The sequence below is a fragment of the Zalophus californianus genome, chromosome 2 (assembly GCF_009762305.2).
Source record: "Zalophus californianus isolate mZalCal1 chromosome 2, mZalCal1.pri.v2, whole genome shotgun sequence".
NCBI lineage: Eukaryota > Metazoa > Chordata > Mammalia > Carnivora > Otariidae > Zalophus > Zalophus californianus.
In genome coordinates, this window is record NC_045596.1 from 150,331,942 (window position 1) to 150,351,066 (window position 19,125).

Below are 19,125 nucleotides of genomic sequence, written 5' to 3' on the forward strand. Positions count from 1 at the left end.
AGCTTGATCCCAGGACCTTGGGATGATGACCTGAGCCGAAGGCAGAGGCTTAACAACTGAACCACCCAGGAATCCCCTGTGCCAATGCTTTTGATTAGTTCTCTCCTCCCCCACAATGTCTTCTTTTACTCTTCTCTCCCATTTTCTCTAATCCTTTTTTTTATTATTGCCTGTACCCATGTAATTTACACTTCAAATCAAATAAAAATACCTCAGCATGGTGCACATGCTTCTTTCTTCAATCTCATGGTTATTTTTTTTCCTTTGATTTTTTTATTGTGGTAGAATACACATAACATAAAATGTACCATCTTAGCCATTTTTAAGTTCAATGGTATAAAGTACACTCATATTTTTGTGCAAACCATCGCCACCATTCAGCTCCAGGATCATCTTGCAAAAACTAAAACTCTATATCATAGTCTTCTTGATCCACTCTCCTGTTGTCCAGTAGGTGCTTACACGCTGCCCTGTTGTCAGGTTCTCCAACAGGCTAAGCAGTTCATAGCTCAGGCCTTGACACAGGTAATTTTCTCCATCCGGAAAGCATTTTCTGTTATTACTCCCACTCCCACCCCATGGTCAACCAAAACTGTCCCTCCTCAACTTTCGGTCTCAACTTAAATGTCGCTTTCACATTGGCTTCCTGATTTCTCATGTTTCAGTAGATTCCCTACTTAAAAACCAACCAACTAACCAACAAAAACACCTCTTGGGTATTTTTTAAAGCTTTTATAAATACTTCCTTGTTTTCATTTTTACATTGTTTACTTGTTCACTGTCTGTCACTTTGACTCAACTGTAAGCTTCAGGGGGGCTGCAACCATGTCTCTTTTATTCTTAGTTCCTAGTAGGGTGCCTGACATATAGTAGGCACTTAGATATTTGTTGGTGAATGAATATCCTATGTTATATTCTCTAATCTCTAATTGTTCTTTAAATTTTAGCATCACTTCAGGACTTATTTATAATGCTGTTTTGTTAACTGCTATTTGTAAGTGTCTATTTTCTGCCTTCAATGGGACTGTGGTTTGTAGAAATTATATTTTATATTTCTTTGCAACAAAGGAAGTTAGATTTTCAATAAACACTTGCTAAATTAAGTTAGACTTAATTTAATTTGGTGTCTGTCACATTCTGAAATACTATACCAGGAAACATGTCTAAAATGTGAAGGAGATACCACTGTGGGATTTCATATGACTTGGGATACCAGTGGTAATGGTCAGGGTCTGAGGTCAGCACTGAACATAAGAGCTGTGTATGCTCAAAATCATCTTTGTTTTGGAAACATCATATCAGTTTGCCAAAAGACCAATTCAGCAAGCTTTTCCTCTAGCATCAGACCAAATCTTATATCTTTGCTTGAAGATCGGAGAAAGGACTTGGCTTGAATTTGGGGGCTATATTGTAAGACAAAGACAAATCTTTATTTTTTTTATTTTTTTAAAGGTTTTATTTATTTATTTGACAGAGAGAGACACAGCGAGAGAGGGAACACAAGCAGGGGGAGTGGGTGAGGGAGAAGCAGGCTTCCCATCGAGCAGGGAGCCTGATGTGGGGCTCCATCCCAGGACCCTGGGACCATGACCTGAGCTGAAGTCAGATGCTTAATGACTGAGCCACCCAGGCGCGCTGGACAAGGACAAATCTTTAAATTCTGAAATCACGCTTGGCCTGGTAAGACAATCATGTGAGAAACTAAGGAACCAAGTTCTACTGTGGAAATTGCATATTTCCATACCCCATCTCACACTCTATGTGGAGGCATATACCCTTTCTCTGAAGTGGCCTATATGATTTGATTTGTTATTGCTTGCTCCTCATTTTCTTTTGGTTGAGCATGAATGGTGGATTTCACATAAGTGTATGTATGATGAACTTGTGCTGTACTCTGCTCATTGGGGAATTAACTCATGGATCTCATTATCCTTCCTTAGAAACATAGTGGATCAAAGTATAAGAAAGTTCAAGAAGGGTTTAAATCAATTCACAGATATCAGAATTCTTAAGAGACAGACACCTTTACAAAATACTTCTCAGTGGTGTTACTGTCCAGAAGAAATACAGATGTGCCTACCCCTTCACTCCCACATATGTCTGCAATCCTGCCTGTGTGTGCACATTCCTCACCCCACCAAAAAGACTCCTGTAAACACTTATTGTCTTTCTCTCATTCCTGTCCCTGTTCACACCATTCTCCCCACAGCTGTCATCACCCTGTAGGTAATCGTTTGAACTAGTTTCTTTGCTATCTTTCTTGAATTGCTTTATGCAAACACAAGAAAATAGGAATAGATAACCTTCTGCTCCTTCCCTTTTACAGAAAACATAACATGCTTTATTGTTTTGCACCTTACTCTTTTTATATAACAAGGTGTTCTGTAACTCTTTCTATATCATTAAAAAAAACCCATAAATTTTCAATATCACTGCATAGTATTTTGTCATGTGGATGTGCTACAATTTATTTAACTAGTATTCTTTTGGACTGACACTTGGGTTTTTTTCTCCTCATTTTTCTTCCTATTATAAACAATAAACAATGCTACATGTATAACCTTGTCCACATGTAATTTCTGACATGTGCATATTTATCTGTAGGATAAATTCCCATAAGAGGGACTGCTGTCTCCGAGGATGACTGCATTTGTAATTTTGATAGATTGTGCCATATTCCCTTCCACAGATATTGTACCATTTTGTAATACTAGCATGAATGTATGAAAGTGCTCACTCAAATTGCAATTCTTAAAATCAAATATAGAAATGGAGCTTTTAGGGATAATGGGTTCCATGAGCTTACTCCATGCTCAAAGAAGTCTTATTTCTATAAAACAATAGACATAAGTAATAAAATTGATAAGGATGATACCCACCTACTGGCTTTGAGGCTTTACCCAGGCTCAAATTAGGAAAACCTGGTGAAGAATGTGTGAGGAAGCCCCTTCATTATGCTTTTTTGGGGGCAAATCCCCATGCTGTAATTCAAGTATTCTGTCTCCCTAACATGTATCAGCATCAAAACGGGGCCCCTCTAATGACTAGAACAGTAAGACTGACTTCATTTCAAGAGGCCAATAGCTGCCTGGCCCAGGACAATGGAAGGGTAAGTGGTTTAGGCTTTGGAATTAGACCTGCTTAGATTCTAATCCATTAGCTGCCTTACCTCCTATGGGTGTGACTCTGGGTAAGTCATTTGGAGACCTGGAGGCTGTTTCCTGGCCATTAAAATGGGGATACTTGTATCCATGTCTTTTTGGACTGTTGTAAGATTAACAGGAATGATGTTTGGGACAGTGTCTAATATATAATAGCATTTAACACTAAATTTCCCTTTTGCCTTTCTGAAAGTAGCAGAGAATTGGGAAGAAAAACCCCAAAGGTCTCTCTCAACCTGAAACTGTGTGCCACAACTTCCATATGTTAAATCTGTCTTACCTTACTCATAGAAGAGGCTCTAAAAATCTATTTACTATTATATTGCGGTGTAATTCTAACATGCTTTGTGGTTGACTTCCCAGCCTATGTCAAAGTGGAAGTAAAAGGAGCCAAAGTTGTTAACTGACTGAACTACAAAAAAGCAGAGATTTTTTTTAAAAAGATGTTATTTAGAAACAACAAGAACAAAAGTATCCAGTAGGCCTGGGTGGCTCCTTAGTAGGCTCATGATAGACAGAGCCCTCTTAGCATAAGGCTACCTTAAGGTCAAATCATTAAGAAAAGGTTAACTGGTGTGCTCTTAAGAAAGCAGACCAGTGATCAAGAATTTCTTTTTTATTTATTTCTTCCCTGTTTACTAAGAATCAAGGTATCTCTGTAATACATCAATTGTTTTATAAAGATTTACATCATCAAATGTAAAATACAATTTTTTGGAGAGGGCATTTGAAAGGGTAAATTTCAGTTATCTCAAAAATTAATTCAATTCACTTATTTGACCAAAATTTATTGAGTGCTCACTATGTGTTCAGCATGTTGCTAAGCTCTGGACTTATTTGGCATGCCTAATTGCCCCAAAATTCTGGGTAAAAAAAAAAAATTATTCATAGCACAGTCCAAATTTATGTTAACCTTTCAATGAGTCTTCATGATAGCCTTATTAACATTGTAACTAATTTTAACTTTAGAACCTTCTAGGTTCCACAATGTATCCCTTCCACGGAAGTCAGAATGATAAAATTGTTGAAACAGCAAATGTAAAGTTGAAATCACTTGATAGTCTGCAAATCTTCTATATCTACGTGAAATTTCAATTGTGATAAACTCTTTTGATTCAGTCTCATTTGTCAGCTTTATACAGTGAGTGTAATTTACTTAGCTAATTTCACTAGTATATTATGTTCTTTCAGGGCACAGAGAAATAGGAATCATAAATATGTCATTGCTGCCTGTTTTGTATCTCATTTCATAGCCTCACAGGCTTAAACAGAGAAAATATACTTGAAACACAAAATCATTGTACCTGTTTCCTAGAAGTTTTTAAAAAATGCCTTCATTTATTAGAGTTACCAAATATACTGAATGACAGAATTTAAGTAACTGTGTGTTGGTACTATTCAAACATAATCATGATAGCAATAATAATAGAAATAGCAGTTATCATTTATTTAGTATTTACTACCTACCAGGTATCATGTTGATAGTTTCAAATGGATTACCTCTTTAAATTCACCCAACAACTTTTCAGAGAAGGCGCGTTATTATTTCCATGATACAATGGAGGAAACTGAGGTTTCAGGAGGTTATCTTGTTCACATTATTCATGTTAAAGAACAAAAATTCAACCATGTAAATGTAAAGATCTAGTTAGTTTTATTAAATGATTCATGAATTGCGCAGCATCTCATCTAGCAAGTAGAGGGGAGCTCCAAGGAGTTCTACAGAATGGAAGGTTTTTATAGAAGGAGGGTGGGCAAGAAAGTTACTAGCAAAAGAAAAGAATGAGTTGTACCAGGCAAGGTCACTTTGCCTTAGCTGCAAGGGCAGGGGTTCTTATTAGGTAGATTACTTCATATTCCTTTGGGGGATGGAGAGGGTCCATGTGACAAATTACTCTATTGGTATTGCTCAGAAAATTTCTGACTGACTAGTTAAGACCACATTTCTGGGGGAGGTTGAAACTGCAGTCAGATATTAAGCCTTGGTTTGGTGACTTGGCCAGAGTGATGCCATTTTGGGCCTTTGGTTTCCTTTTTACCATTCACATTATTATTTTAGTGGAACTGGGATCCAGACCTAGGCAGTCCTAATCTACACTTAATCTGTCTTTCTAAAATATTATTAATTCAAATTCCAAAAGAAATAGAATGCCACCTACATGAGGAAGTATCCTTACCTGCCGGCTATCAGTTTTACTACCGTAGGAACAAAGAGGCTTAAATCATAAAATGAAATAAAAGGATACAGTTATGTGACTTGTTTCCAAAAGTAGATTTTGGAACTACTTCTCCCCTTTTCCCCTCACCTCTCTCCCCAGTGGCTGGGTAAAAATTCTCTATGAGTTCTTTCTTTCTCTGACAGAGAGAGAGACACAGTGAGAGAGGAACACAGGCAAGGGTGTGGGAGAGGAGAAGCAGGCTTCCCGCCGAGCAGAGGGCTCAATGCGGGCTCGATGCAGGGCTCGATTCTGGGACCCTGGGATCATGACCTGAGCCGAAGGCAGACGCTTAGCCACTGAGCCACCCAGGTGCCCCTCTATGAGTGCTTTCTATAAAGTCTTTATAGTATTTACCTTGACATAAATACTCATGAAAAGTTGTGTCCTAAAATATGGAATCCTTGTTTGCCCTGCCACCCCAATTAACTAGGTGCTATAGTGTTAAATACCATATACCTCAAAATAATACTGAAAATTTCAAAGGCACCTTTCTTCCACAGAACGTCAGTGCAAATACTACCTAATTTGTCCTCAGCATTCCAAAGAAAATTATGGTATTCTTAGGTTTCACTGAAGAGAGAAGTAGACAGAATCAGAAAAAATGAGTATGAAAATCTGGTGAGGTTAAGGAGAGAATTCAGGATTTAAAACACTTTCTTTTTTCTTTTTTTAACTTCAATATGTTTCTTTCACTTGATCAGTAACAACTGTAACCATGTAGTTTGCTTTGCCTGACTTCAAATATACTTTCACTAGAAGATCATTGTAATTTAAATCCACTCAGTGGTGCTTTGCTTTTGTAATTTCTTAAGATTAAGTAGTATACCTTGCACCTGTTTTAATGATACTGCACATTGATAACATTTTTACTCATTTAAAGCCATGTTTACTGATAGAGCTTTAGGACCAAAAAAATTCTAAAAGGCAGGCTTCACACATTCAAATAACTTGAACAAGTAATTGATATAGCTTAAACCCTCGCTAGTTCTGAATTTTACAAGTTAAGGTCACATAACCTTAAAATCATGTACTTAAAAAAAAAGTTGGTAGAAATACATTCCAGTGATGAAGAAAATATTCAAGGTCACTAATGCCAATTCAATCTTCTCTCCGACGTTCAAGATGCATAGGCTGACTTTTAACTGGACTTTGGAGTTTTCTTAAGGGAATGATGGAAACTTTATTACTAAAGATGGTAAAGTCGTCAGTAACAGAAAATCAGGGGGTCAACAGAGGAGGGAAGGTGTCCAAATACAAGTGAGAATCAGTAAATTGTATGTGGGAATCTAAACTGACTTATGTAATTTCTCAAGACCCCCCAAATAAGAAAAGAGTAAAAGAATTTTGAAAGGGAAAAAAAAAACAAACCCAAAACAACCAAAGAGGTGAGGCACAGCCATTTTGATGTTGGGGGGTGCCTAACTACTCAATGAGGTCATCCTATCTCCCGGAAGTGACACGTAATCACCTGCTTTGCACTAGCTCCGCCCCTTCCCTCAGAGGTCCCGCCCCTCCGCCAGCAGCCGGGAGGGTGTTAGGGGGCGTTTCTCCAGGAGGAAAGCTGTGAGCTGCGACGCTGAGGAAGGGGACCCCAAAACGTCTGGCACTGCCCCCTCCAGGGATCACTTTGGACCGCATCACTCGGCCCAGCGGGATTCAGAAACGCCGAGGGGTCAACCTGATGGGTTTCGGGGTCAACGGAAGAGGGGAAGGGGAGCCCTGGCGGGGAGAACCCCCCGGTCCCCCGCCCAGCAGCTGAGGCACAGGAGGGCGGCCATCTTGGCCGGGAGGGTAGGGCTGGGGAGCTGCGGGCGCCGTGCGATTGGGGGGCTCGCCCGGAAGTGACGCCAACTACCCGGAAGCGGAGGGGGTTCCCTGGCCCACTCCCCCCTCGTTCGTTTGCTCCCCCGCTTCCTCCCCGCCCCCCTTCCTCTCCATTCGTTTCCCCCCCCTCCCCGTTCCCTGCCTTCTTCCCCCCCCCACCCGTCCCTCCCCCCCCAACCTCCGGAGCTGGGAAGAGAGTCACGATGGCGGCGAAATCCGATGGCGGTGGCGTGGGGGTGGGCTTCGCCCAGCTGCACAACCTGGACGAGGCGGGTGGGCAGCGGCGGCGAGGAGGACGGGGAGCCCGGGGAGGCGGCTGCGGCGGCGGCGGCGACGGCAGCGAGCCCGGCGAGAGCAGCTCGCTGCACATCTGCCACTGCTGCAACACCTCCTCGTGCTACTGGGGCTGCCGCTCCGCCTGCCTGCGCTCCCTCCTGGGCAAGAAGCCGCGCCGCAGCGGCCGCCGCCGCCGCCGCCGACGGGGGGGACCAGCCGCTGCAGCCGCCCGCGGCCGCCGGCGCAGACCACGACCACCCGACGCCTGCCACTCGACCGCAACCGCCGCCGCCGCAGGTGGAGCGGCCGTGGCTCGACTGCCTGTGGATCGTGCTGGCGCTGCTGGTCTTCTTCGGGGGACGTGGGCACCGACCTGTGGCTGGCCCTCGACTACTACCGCAAGGGGGACTACGGCTTCTTCGGGCTGACCCCTCTTCTTCGTGCTGTGCCGTCGCTGCTGGTGCAGAGCCTGAGCTTCCGCTGGTTCGTGCAGGACTACACGGGCGGGCGGGCTGGGCGCCGTGGAGGGGCTCAGCAGCCGGGGCCCCCCCATGATGGGGGCCGGCTATGGCCACGGCGCGGCCCCGCGGCGGCCCGGGCGTGGGGGGCTCGGCCACGCCGGGGGGCGCAGCGCCTGTGCCGCCTCTCCGTGTGGATCTGGCAGTCGGTCATCCACCTGCTGCAGATGGGGCAGGTGTGGAGGTAAGAGCACTGCGGGGGTGGGGGCGGGGGTCTGGGCAGCCGGCCCTGCGGAGGGCCCCGCGGGCGAGACCAGAGCCCTCCGAGCGCGTTCCGGCCTCGAGGTGCCTCGCAGTTGGGCCCCTCGGACGGGTCTGGCCCGGGGTCTTGAAGGAGGGGTTTGCCGCGCACTTCCCCTGGCGTCTCAAAAAGACCATCGTTTTGATCTGGATCCCTGGCCACGCCTTTTGGCCCTGGGAGGCCCCAGCCCCGCTGTTTGTCTGTCTTCTTCCCGGGTCCGCACTTACCCGAGACCCTGCCTCATCCTTTCCTTTCCTCACATCTCTGTAGACCTTTGTATTCCCGTTGTCCCTTTCCCCTGTGTCCCAAGGTAACCAGCCGTTAGCGCTTTTTATCTGCACCCCAGCTCGTCTCCTGGGGGGAACCTTCCTTCTTCCAGCCGGGTTTGCACTCGGTTTTGTCCCCCGGTGAGACATCTTCCCCTCTTCCCCCGTCTTCTCTCCGCAGTGGCCTGTGTGGGGGGCCCTGCCTCTCCTTTGAGCGCTCCTTTATTCCACGCCCCCTCCCCCCCTTCCTGCAATCCCATCCCCTGCAAATGATTCCAAACCGCTGCCCTTCTTGAAGGGAAAACGACTTTTTTTTCCTTCTCTTTTTTTTTCTGGATTAGACGTGCCCTTTTCTTGGTGACAGGTAAAATAATGTAGGGTCTGGTGGGTGTAAGCGTTTGTTTTTAACTCTCACCTCTGGCAAGTCAGTTAGCCACCTGGACACCTATTCTGGAGGAACATTGTTTTCGGTAGCCAGGCCAGCGCGTAGGTGATCTATGTTTACACAAGCCCAAGCTTGGCCCTGCGGCCCTTTTCTCTTTTGTAAATTTCCCCTGTGCCTGGTGAGTCCCTCAAAAACCACTTGCAGATGTTCTTTTGGCTACTAACCTTAACTGGCTAAGCCAAGGAAATGATCCCCTTAAAATCTCGGTAAATCTGTGCCCTCCAACTTAAATCAGCTTGAGTGTGTTCTGGAAACTGAGTTTGTAGGTAAACATTTGCAAGAGAAACAAATCTTAACTGAAGATAAATTACACAGAGCTCTTCAGGTACATCGCTTCTGTGAGAAGACATTTTGCCTGGACTGCCCAGAGTTCTGCACCTGGTAGGAGATTTTAGTTCTCTGTATTTCAGTTAACCGAGATGTACTTAGGTTAACTGAGGTAAAAGTTCATTGTCTTTTGAATTGTTTGTCCAAATCTCTCTTCACAGTTTTAAATAAAAACGTTTAGAAAGCAGGCGGTTGAATTAAGTCAAATCATGAGAGTGAGTGCAAGAACTTTGTCCTGTAGAATTTATATGCAGATTAAGGATGGGGGATGAGTGAGTGGTTCTTGATTTTCCTGGTGCTCCCAGGCTTGTTTATTGGTCTTCCTAGATTGAACCAAGCAGCTCCCCCCTCCCCCCCCCCCCCCCCCCCCCCCCCCCCCGCTTATTTGTCTGCAAATAATTGGTTTCCTGCTGATAAGTTTATAAGAAGGGGGTAAGGGGAGGATAAAATAGGAAAAAAAAAAGATTAACTTTTGGCAATTGTGAGTGTAGCTTGGGGTCAAGTAAAATTTTGAAACATGTTTTGAATTTGAAATCTTAAATCTAAAAACATCCCTTAACACCCAAATCCATATTGAATCAGAGGTAGTGTGTTTGATACTGGGGATACTTTTTTTGGTTTCTTGCAGGTTGGTAAGATGCAAAAGAATGAAGGGGGAGAGGGACAAGAAGAATGGGGAAGAGAAAGATTTTGAAATACTAGTAAAATTTAACAGCATATATTTAGTAACTACATTTCTTCTAAACAAGCTAAAGTCTATCTCTCCCTGTCTTCCGACTCCTCTAAGTGTAGGCAGTCAGAATCTTGGTGTCAGGTTAAAGTTCCTGAGAGAATGGTTTCTAATGTAATCCATCCTAGATATTTATTAGCAGTAAGCTTTTTGGACATAATGAAATGGAGTTCAGTTTCACAAATTTTGTAGGCAGAACAATTCCCCCCCGCTGATCTCAGTTGTATTTGGGCAAAGTAAGAAGTCCAGATTTTGGAACAAACTGAAAAGCACATTCTAAGTGTAAATTTAGGTTTTATAGTTGTTTAAAATAGGGTAGTATATTTGTTTCCCAGATATTCATTGAACTGTCAAGATTTGTAGTGGCATACAAATATTTTAAAAAGATGCCTGTGATTTTACTATGTTTAAATTTTTTTTTCAAGATTAGAATATATGTCTAAATATTTCATAAAGTTTTGAAAGTATGAAGTATTCAGAGGTATCTGAATTCAGTTAAGTTATTCCAACATAGCTATACTTCAAAAGAAATATTTGCTAAGGAAGGAATTATTTATGTCAGTTTTTTTCAGAAAGCTGCTTTTGCTTGAAATATTCCAGGAGCAGGGTCTTCTCTTTACTACCTGCTAGGCATGTGGCTTACATGCAGATCATTCATATGAAGTGCTTTAAAGAAAGATTTTTATCTTTGTTTTTGTTTGAATTTCTTGGCAAATAGTTACTTATCAGTGTTTATAACTGTACATCATCTCAGTTTTTACTGCAGATTTTTGGGGGTTACAGTTCCCTTAATTATATTTGCTACTTAAATTTTGCTATTTTATGTGGTCATGTGAAAGAAAGGTTAAGGCCTAGGAATTATATCATTGATTTGGGCCACATTTCTAAGAAAAGATACTGGGAAAGTTGTATTTTGTTAAACCTGATTGCACTAAACCACAAATACCTGTCTCTTCACATGCCTTTTTTTTTTTTTAACGTAAAATTTCTGACTCTTGCTTGGACAAGTCCCAGTGCTCATCTAAGAGAATTTAGTTTTTCTTGATAGTAAGGTGGTAAACTTCTCTGTGTGATGCCTTTCCTGTCAGGATGGAGCATATTTGATAGCTGTTTCACCAAATGAGTTTACAGAATATAAGAAAATATTTTTGGTTAGGCCAGAATTGGAGCATGGAAGAATAGTTGTCTGTAGGATGATTTGGTTTCATGACCCTCCTTTTGCAGCGTATTAGTGTGTGATTAAGGTCTGTTTAATGCATGCTTGACCCTCACTAATTACTTAGCTGTAGCTTACGGTGTAGCTTTATGTACTCTATTTTTCAGGTGCTTTTCCCAGGGATAGAAGGTATATATATATATATGAGTCACTCATAACAGGAATATGAGTCACACTGGGCTTCAGTTTAGTGAAAGTGTTGTTATTAGAAAGTGTGATCATTTTCTTGGAGGGTTAGACCTTAGAAACAGTTTGATTTGGTTTGTATATTTGCACTGTTGTTAAGTTTTTTCCTTCAGTGTATTGGCCTTTCTTTGCTTCTATGCTACCTTCAGAGGGTGGTGAGTGTGTTGGCACTTCCCTGCAGTCGTGAAGCAACAGTTCTTTGACCGAAATTTCATCTCATGTCATGATGTCCCAGCCAGATCATTAATCTCTCTTATTTATTTTTATGAGTGTGTTTATACCCTTCTATTTCACAAAGTGAAAGAGGAATTTATGTAAAATTCTAATAGTATTAGCTATTTTTAAAGTGAACATCTGCCACCCTTTCTCTTGGGAGATGTGGGGTGGAGGGTTGCCTTCAAGGGAGAAGAAAGAAAAAGGCATTTCACATATCATAATGGCCCCATCACATCTATGAACAGTCAAAAACTTTGTTTTTCCCAATTTTTTATTTTCTTCAAGATTTATTTATTTGTGGGGCGCCTGGGTGGCTCAGTTGGTTAAGCGACTGCCTTCGGCTCAGGTCATGATCCTGGAGTCCCGGGATCGAGTCCCGCATCGGGCTCCCTGCTCGGCAGGGAGTCTGCTTCTCCCTCTGACCCTTTTCCCTCTCGTGCTCTCTATCTCTCATTCTCTCTCTCTCAAATAAATAAATAAAATCTTTAAAAAAAAAAAAGATTTATTTATTTGTTTGGTTTGGGGGGGGGATGGGAAGGGAGGGAGCACCAGGAGGGGCAGAGGGAGAGGGAGAGAGAAACTTTAGTAAACTCCTCACTGAGCATGGAGCCCTACACAGGGCCCGATCTCACAACCCTGAGATCATTACTTGAGCCAAAACCAAGAGTCAGATGGTTAAATGACTGTGCCACCCAGCCCCCCCCCCATTTTTTCTGCTTTAAGACTGGCATAATGTAGGGACAGAGCTCTGTGAATCAGCCGCAAATGTTGCTAGGCTGGTGAAGATGCTTTATCATTACTCCTTCTTCACCTCCCCCCCCCATATATAGGGATACTAGACATATTAAGGGCTGAATCTTTTGGAATAGTGGTTCTTAACTTTGGCTGAGAATAGAACCTACTATAGCTTTAAAAAAGAAAAAGAACATACTGAAGGTCCCAGGGTGGGACCCACGCAAGCTTATTTTTAGAAGCTCCACAGGTGATTACATGGGCAGCCAGGCTTGAGAAACACTTTTAGAATTGTTTCAGTTTATTCCATTTGGAGATTGTTGTTGAATTTGTGTTCCTAATAAATATGATGGAACAATTGGGAATGGAATGATGTACTATTAAGTTTGGTTCCTGGACACACTGTAACAAAAAAGACTTACTTTGGAAACATGAGTGTCTGAAACAGTATTTGGAGCTGTTGCAAGTGTATGTACTTGTGATACTCTGTTTTTTTCCTTGAGCTGAGTATGGATCTTATTCTAAAAGGATTCCTAAATTGAAAGCAGTCTTCAGTAAATGTAGCCCACTTCTTTGCCTTGTGTGTGATCCAAGTAGTACTTTATGATTATGTTTCATGTAAAAGGTATATTCATTTTAATTTTGAAATGATTCTCGAGTAGGCTTGAGGTAAACGTAACTGGGCTTACAAGAGGTGTTGGACTAAGTGATCTATAATCTTCTAGCTCTAAGATTTTGTGATTTAGGAATGGAAATGTTATCTTAGAAGTAAGAAATTTCATTTGTCTGGGGCCAGAGTACCAGTCACAGTGAAGATGAAGATTGTATACATGTATTTGTGCGCATGTGTGTGTGTGTGTGTGTGTGTGTGTGTGTGTGTGTAGGTGGCTTTATATATCTGCTTATTACTAGATGGCATCTCAATATTTTAAAAATAATTTTTAAAATTTTATCTGTAAGTGTAATGGCATTCTGGTTCAAAAGAAACTCAGTGGGGTTTTTTTGAGGGTAAACTTAAGAAAAATTGATCTGAGAAAGGTAAATGTTTTCGTGTAATCAAAAAAACTTGTTGAAAAATGTTGAGACCAGAAAAAATCAGAAAATGAATGTGCTGTAGTGTCAGTAATTAGAACAATGTGTGGCTGGCAGAGGAATTAGGCATATAGGTAGTGAAGCAGAATAAAGACTGAAGTAAATAAACAGGTTTGTGGGAATTAAGCAGATAGATAATAAAGCATTTCTAATCCATGAGTGGAAAAGGGGTTACTTAACAAATGATACTGGGGCAAACGGCTACCCACATGGGGGAAGAATTGATCTCTACGTTATATAAACAACACTTCTAAAAGAATTAAAGATGTAAACAGAAGGTATTAAACCTAAAGGAAAATGTAGAATAATAATTTTATAATTTTGCAGTGGGCAAGCCCCTTTGATTCCATCAAAGAAAAAAAAAAAGGACAGCTATAACAGCATAAGGTTGTCTCATCTAGTCATCCTTTCCCCTTCCCACCACCACCTGAAAAATCACAGAAATACATGATGAGGGGAGGAGTTACATATTTAGATAAAGAACCACTTCCTAAAGGAGAGTGACTATGAAGAGAGCCATCTCTGAAGAGTATTTCTCATTTTTGAGAGATTAGAAACAGTAATACTTGACATTTATGGTGAGTTTTCAAGGGAAGGTGATGAAAAAAATGGCAGGCTTTGAGTAACATTACAACTAGTGATGAAGGATAGGATTTCCAGAATGATCCAGAAACAAAGCATCAGACTCTGTATGAGAGAAGTCTAGCATTCTGGAAATCTGGTAGGCACATGTCAGAAGTTACAAGCAGTTCATTTCTGTCTTTTAACATTATTTGCTTTGATTTTCCAAACTTTATCTAAAGTTAGGCTTATGTAACTGATAAATTCTGGACCATTGCAAACTGTGTCTTACATGTCGTTGCCATTTTCACCCTGAGCTGGTTGCTTTACAGTGTTCTCTGCAAACAAGTTTATGGCTAACACTTACTGCCCTTGATGTTCTATTTACCTACTTTCTTCTAGTTAGAATTCTATTTACCTGTTTTCTTCTAGTTAGAATTCTGGATTTCTTATTTGTCTCGAAAAGTTAAAATTTAAAAAAGGTCATGAATATGTAGCCTCATTTTAAAAAGTTCAGTGACTTTTGACATTTGATTAAAGACAACCCACTATTTATTGTTATTGGAGATTTTTTTTTTTAAAGGACAAGACATATGTAGCATGGTATAAAGGGAACACTGGAGTTAAGAAATCATAGTTTATCATTCTGCAAGTTACAAAAAAAATCTTTGGCCTTAATTTTCTCATATTTATCAAATGAGGAGTTGAAGGTAGTGATCTTTAAGGTCTCTTCAATTTTGAAAAGTTTATTATGCTATAGATATTAGCACTCTGAAGTTTTAAAGAAAAAATTTCATGCTCTAGTTAGAACAAATAAAATATTTTAAAATGTATAGATTTCCCAGGAACTGCTTTGAAATTTTACCATGTGTTATTTTGATGTACTAAACACATTATTTTCAATAACTTTGCTACCTGTAGAGGCATTTTATGTCTTTCTGTAGTTAATGTTAAAATTTATTGAAGTTTAGACTTTCTGAGAAATGTGTTGTACTGGTTTATTAGCTGATTTTGTGAATTTACAATTTCAGCTAAAATTAGTCTTTTTAAAATGTTCATTCTTTGTAATCATCTGTTTTAAATTTTTTACTGTTAGATTAAGCTAAAGCAATGCATATATCTAAGTTATATATTTTGGAGGTATTCTGAATTGCTTACTAAGATTAATTTCTTTACTGGGGAGGAACCTCAAAATCACCATCTGCAATTTATTATTTGGTATGTATTCTCTAACTTCGAAAAACTAGTGTTTGTAATTTTTTTTTCTTTTTTTTTTTGATGATCGCTTCCATGTCAGTTGTGAGCTGTTTTAGGAAATAATTCTAAGTGAATTTTGTTTTTGTTTTTCTTAGATTAAGGTATAGGTACTTTTTTGGTTCCAGATGTATTTCTTTCTTTCTATCTTTCTGTTTTTTTAAACATTTTTATTTATTTAAGAGAGAGAGAGAGAGAGACAGCGAGAGAGGGAACACAAGCAGGGTGACTGGGAGAGGGAGAAGCAGGCTTCCCACTGAGCAGGGAACCCGATGTGGGGCTCAATCCCAGGACCCTGGGATCATGACCTGAGCTGAAGGCAGTCACTTAACCGACTGAGCCACCCAGGCACCCCCCAGATGTATTTCTGGATTTTGCTTGGAGGTCTCACTGAATATTGTTACAATGACATTGATACATTTCTACTTAAGATTCAACTTTAGATTTTTCTTTGTGTTTAATGTGGGTAGATCTTGGCATATTACATTATTTTAACACATCTTAAAACAAACCACTATATCCTAAGGTATTTTGCATATTGCTAACAAAGTTTCTTATATATCACTTTTATTTCAAAATACCAGTTTTTAAAATAACTTTTTTATCAAGGAATAATTGACATATAGTGTTTCATTAATTTCAGGTATACAACAGAATAATTTGATATCTCTGCTGTACATTACATTTCTGTGTCACATGTATTTATAACTGGAAGATTGTGCTCTTAATCCCCTTCACCTATATTATCCATCTCTGTTCTCTGTATCTGACCCTTTTTCTGTTTTGTTTTTTACTTTCCACATATATAAGTGAAATCATTGACTTACTTCCTTAGCATAATACCTTAGGGTCCATCCATGTTGTCACAAATGGCAAGATTTCATTTTTTATGGCTGGGTAATACACCACATCTTGTCTATCCATTCATCTATTGATGGATACTTAGGTTGCTTCCATATCTTGGCTATTATAAATAATCCTTTCATGAACATAGGGATGTATATGTCTTTTCAAGATGTTTTTGTTTCGTAGTGTTTTTGTTTTCTTTGGATGCATACCTAGAACTGGAATTGCTGGATTATATGGTAATTGTTTTTAATTTTTTTTTCTGTTTTTAATTCTTTGGGGGAACCTCTATACTGTTTTCCACAGTAGCTGCACCAATTTACATTCCTACCAACAGTGCATGTGGGTTCCCTTTTCTCCACATCCTCACCAACACTTGTTTTTTCTTGTCTTTTTGATAATAACCATTCTAACAGGCGTGAGGTGATATCTCATTGTGGTTTTAATTTGCATTTCCCTGATGATTAGTGAAATTGCTCATCTTTTCCTGTGCCTGTTGGCCATCTGTGTGTCTTTGGAAAAATGTCTATTCAGGGCCTCTATTTTTTAATTGGAGTGTTTGTTTATCTTTTTAAATATTAAGTTGTAGGAGTTCTTTATATATTTTAGATGTTAGCCCCTTATTGACTATATCATTTCTGACTATCTTCTCTTATTGCCTTTTCATTTTGTTGGTGGTTTCCATTGCTATGTAAAAGCCTTTTAGTTTGATGTAGTCCTCTTTGTACAAAAGCTTTTTAGTTTGTTATAATCAAAACTTTTGAGTGAAATTTTTTTTTTTTTAATGGCGAGGATGCTATTTCTGTTTTATTTTGGTTATCAATTTATAGAGCATGGACTATATGCTCATTACCCATTTCTAGGAAGAAATTTGAATATTCAGTTCACAGAAAGATAAGCAAGTTTTCTTTACAGCACTCCTGGAAGGGAAGTAGAGTTGATTATTATTGTTTACCTTGGGGAGATGCTCTCAAGGAATCATAGGTACATGAAATAGAAACTTCCTCTTTTAACCATTATGCCCCCTTTTCAGTCCACCTTAAATATACTGGACACATGAAGAAAGATGGCAAAGGTGAGGAAGATCCCAAATTCATGGCTTGGGAAGCCTGCCAATAAAATAGAGCTGGCAGAGAATTAACCCAAGCCCTCCCAGACAGCAGACAGACTCTTACTTTGTTCTTCAACTGTGTTTCTCAGAGTGGTCAGAGAACATCTTGTATTTTAGGATAGGCCCAGGGCTAGTTAAAATGCAGATTTGTGGGCTTACTACACTACATGTTTAAGGAATTAGAGTCTTAGGGAGTTGGGCCAGGGAATGTGTATTTTTTCTTGTCTTCATTATGGAAACTTTTAAGCATACAGAGAAATAGAAAGGATAGTGTATTGAACACCTGTTACCATCTACCTGGTTTCAGTAACATAGATATTTTTGTCGGCATGTGTTTGTGTATGTAACATGTTATGAGATTGCACCTCTCTATATTTCAAATACTAAATAATTAGAATAATTTTACATAGCTGTAATGCCATTATGCCATCTAAGAAAATTAACAATAATTCAGTAATTATTCCATAATGTTATAAAATCATGTAATAGCTGCTTCATATTCACATTTGCCTATTTGTCCCCAAAACAATTTTTTTATAGGTTTTCTCCCCTCTAACAGGGATTTAATAAAAATTCACACATTGCTTTTGTTTCTGTGACTCTAGAACAATTCTCTTAATTTTTTTTTTTTTCCCCTCATGACATTGACTTTTGCAGAGTCTAGGCCAGTTCTCGTATGTTCCATATTTTGGATTGCTTAATTGTTTTTTTTTCAAGTGTTGTCTGACTTATGTGTGTTGTCTGGGTAAACTTGAAGGTGCATCTAGGTGCTTGGTTTTATTCAGGCTACGTATTTTTGCCCCAAATACTGCTTCCTATTTCTTATTTGCATTATATCAGTAGGCACATGTTCCTGGTTTGTCGCACTATTAGTGGTGCTAAGTTTTATCTTCTGGTTAAGATCCTGACTGCCAGATTTTTCCCTATAAAGGTACATTTTCCCCTTTGCAATCAGTAATTCGTGGGGTAATAGTTTGGCAAGGTGTTAGTGTTCTGTCTCCTAGCAACCCTTTACCTACTAGCATTAGTCATTGAAAATCCTTGCCTGTTATCAATTATGAAATTATTGGTGTGAGGTGGGATTTGTATTTTAAACAAGCTCCCTAGTAATTCTTACCATCTTTATTTTTATTTATTTGTTTATTTTCTAAAAGATTTTATTTATTTATTTGAGAGAGAGAGTGACAGCAAGAACACCAGCAGGGGAAGGGGCAGAGGGAGAAGCAGACTCCCCGCTGAGTAGGGAGCCTGCCATCACGGGGCTCCATCCCAGGACTCTGAGATCATGACCTGAGCTGAAGTTAGATGCTTAATCCACTGAGCCACCCAGGCAACCCTCTTATCTTCTTTAAAGTTTGAGAGCCATCGCTCTAGTGGAATCAGTATTTGAGAGTAAAGAAAACAAAAATCCGTCCTGAAGAAGTTAGTATGAATCTGGGCCCTGATGGGTTTTCAATGGGTTTTCAATAGACAGTTTAAGCATTATGCTAGTTTTGGAGGAACAAAATTAAAGCATGCCCCGTGTGTTTCTCATGTGTAATAGCAATCAGTTGAGGTAAGGACTAACAGATGTATGTATAAACTATTAGTATGTATGACTAAAATTAATGGAGGGTGGAGGAGTGGTATAGAAATTACTAAGGAGGAAAGGAAACTCTATTGAAAATTCTGGTTTTACAAATACTGTCTCATTTAAATTTTAATGAGTTTTTGGCCCATTTTACAGATGTAGAAATGGGTTTGGAGAGGTTAATCTGATATTACTGGTAACTAACTGGAGAAAGGTTTGAAGGCAGGTCTCACTGATGACAAAAAATATGCAGTTTACTTTGGACTTTGCTGTTTTGGCTTATTGAAAATGGAGAAAAATGGAGAAATGATATTCTTGAACCACTGGGGCCTCT

The 19,125-nt window shown here is 40.0% G+C and overlaps 1 protein-coding gene and 1 long non-coding RNA gene across 3 annotated transcripts in view; both read left to right on the forward strand.

The window, feature by feature from the left end:
* Window positions 1–5,632: 5,632 nt before the first annotated feature.
* The window catches only part of XKR6 (XK related 6), a 320,586-nt gene continuing 307,093 nt past the window's right edge, over window positions 5,633–19,125 (forward strand). The window contains 8 exon segments of the mRNA XM_027598424.2: window positions 5,633–7,476; window positions 7,478–7,508; window positions 7,511–7,662; window positions 7,664–7,834; window positions 7,836–7,985; window positions 7,987–8,064; window positions 8,066–8,101; window positions 8,103–8,182. Coding sequence (XP_027454225.2) covers window positions 7,408–7,476; window positions 7,478–7,508; window positions 7,511–7,662; window positions 7,664–7,834; window positions 7,836–7,985; window positions 7,987–8,064; window positions 8,066–8,101; window positions 8,103–8,182 — 767 coding nt within the window. The 5' untranslated portion in view covers window positions 5,633–7,407.
* The window catches only part of LOC113924531, an 87,244-nt gene continuing 76,333 nt past the window's right edge, over window positions 8,215–19,125 (forward strand). Inside the window, exons 1-2 of one of the 2 annotated variants that reach the window (XR_004819910.1) lie at window positions 8,215–8,869; window positions 9,266–9,331. This is a non-coding gene — a long non-coding RNA (uncharacterized LOC113924531). Of the gene's footprint in view, window positions 9,332–19,125 lie in introns of both variants that reach the window. The other variant, XR_003520700.2, reaches the window with a different exon arrangement.